This window comes from Trichinella spiralis, assembly GCF_000181795.1.
Source record: "Trichinella spiralis strain ISS 195 chromosome Unknown Scfld445, whole genome shotgun sequence".
In the NCBI taxonomy this organism is placed as follows: Eukaryota; Metazoa; Nematoda; class Enoplea; order Trichinellida; family Trichinellidae; genus Trichinella; species Trichinella spiralis.
Genome location: NW_003527384.1, coordinates 1 through 1,255, shown reverse-complemented (window position 1 = coordinate 1,255; position 1,255 = coordinate 1). Strand labels below are relative to the sequence as shown.

Below are 1,255 nucleotides of genomic sequence, written 5' to 3'. Positions count from 1 at the left end.
AAAAACACCATTGGTTCTCGCACTACAAGTTTTCTGCTTCGAATAGCTGTATAGTCAGTATTCCAAGCTACAGGAATTTCACCCTTTCAATATGCAGCTTTTGAACAACTGGTATATACATTTGCGCATAAGATCCCATGGAAATTTTTACGAGTAGCGCACTTGTCAAAGTTGACACGAATTTTAATATGAACAGCTAAAGCAAATGCTGTCAATTCGCAGCACTGGTAAGGAAAGGAATAAAAGCGCAAGATTAATGCAGTTACGATTGCGTTGATTTTTAGATTTATTTCCATTGGATACCAGAAAAATTCATTTCTACGACAAACAATATTTCTGTATTTTCTCATATTTCTATATTTCTTTCTCATAAGTTTGGGAAAATTCTCATTTGAAATAATGATACATACTGCCTAGAAAAAAATCATATATAAATGCATATAATATATAATATTATGTAAATAAGATAAAATATATAATATAATATAATATAATATAATATAATATAAGAAAGATATCAATGCATGAAAAATTATAAATGATAAATTGTACTGCAATAAAAATTGCCAGGAACACCGAAACACGTAATTTATATTTGCAATACAGAAATACGTTCCCGCAACATATTTTCTTGAACATTAACACCAGTAACAGTGTTTACCATGTCGACACAAAGAAGCTGCATATCCATACCCAATTTGTTTTTATATGTTGTCTTTTTCTTCACAACAATTGTAAAGTCGTTTTTCCACACAAGAGAGTTAAAATATTCGATCGCATCTGCTGGGTATTCATTCATATCATTTGGACTGCTACTTTTCACTCCAAAAATCGAACATGCCATTACCAATGGAGAGATGCTGGCGTAAGAATGCTTCAACATTCGAACTGATTTCACCTCAATCGGAATAATGCATCCAAAGTCTATCAGTTGAAAAGAAATAAAACCATCTTTTGGTTTTTCCAGACATAATCCTCGATGAGTATAATGCGCATATCCCATAGCAGAAATATCGGCTCCTACTATATACAAACGCAAAGGAATAATGTCACCGTAAAAATTCAATTCACTTAAAGAAATTGAAAGGGAAGCATACAAATAAATATGTGAATAATCATTCAATTTGAAAAGTATATCTATGAAACTCATGAAGTCATTGGGAAAAAGAAAGTCTTACAGCTCGAAAAATAATAGTAAACTAAAGCATCAGGCCGACACGGCATTCAAAAAAAAGGGCAGGTTTCTCCTCATGAC

General features: G+C 32.0%; 1 protein-coding gene across 1 annotated transcript; it reads right to left on the bottom strand.

The window, feature by feature from the left end:
* Positions 1-589: 589 nt before the first annotated feature.
* Tsp_15166 (conserved hypothetical protein) lies at positions 590-1,070 on the bottom strand (the record flags this gene model as incomplete). Its single annotated transcript, XM_003370847.1, has 1 exon — positions 590-1,070. A coding segment is annotated over one exon (481 nt), but the record flags the coding sequence as incomplete, so codon positions are not given.
* Between the last annotated feature and the right edge of the window lie 185 nt (positions 1,071-1,255).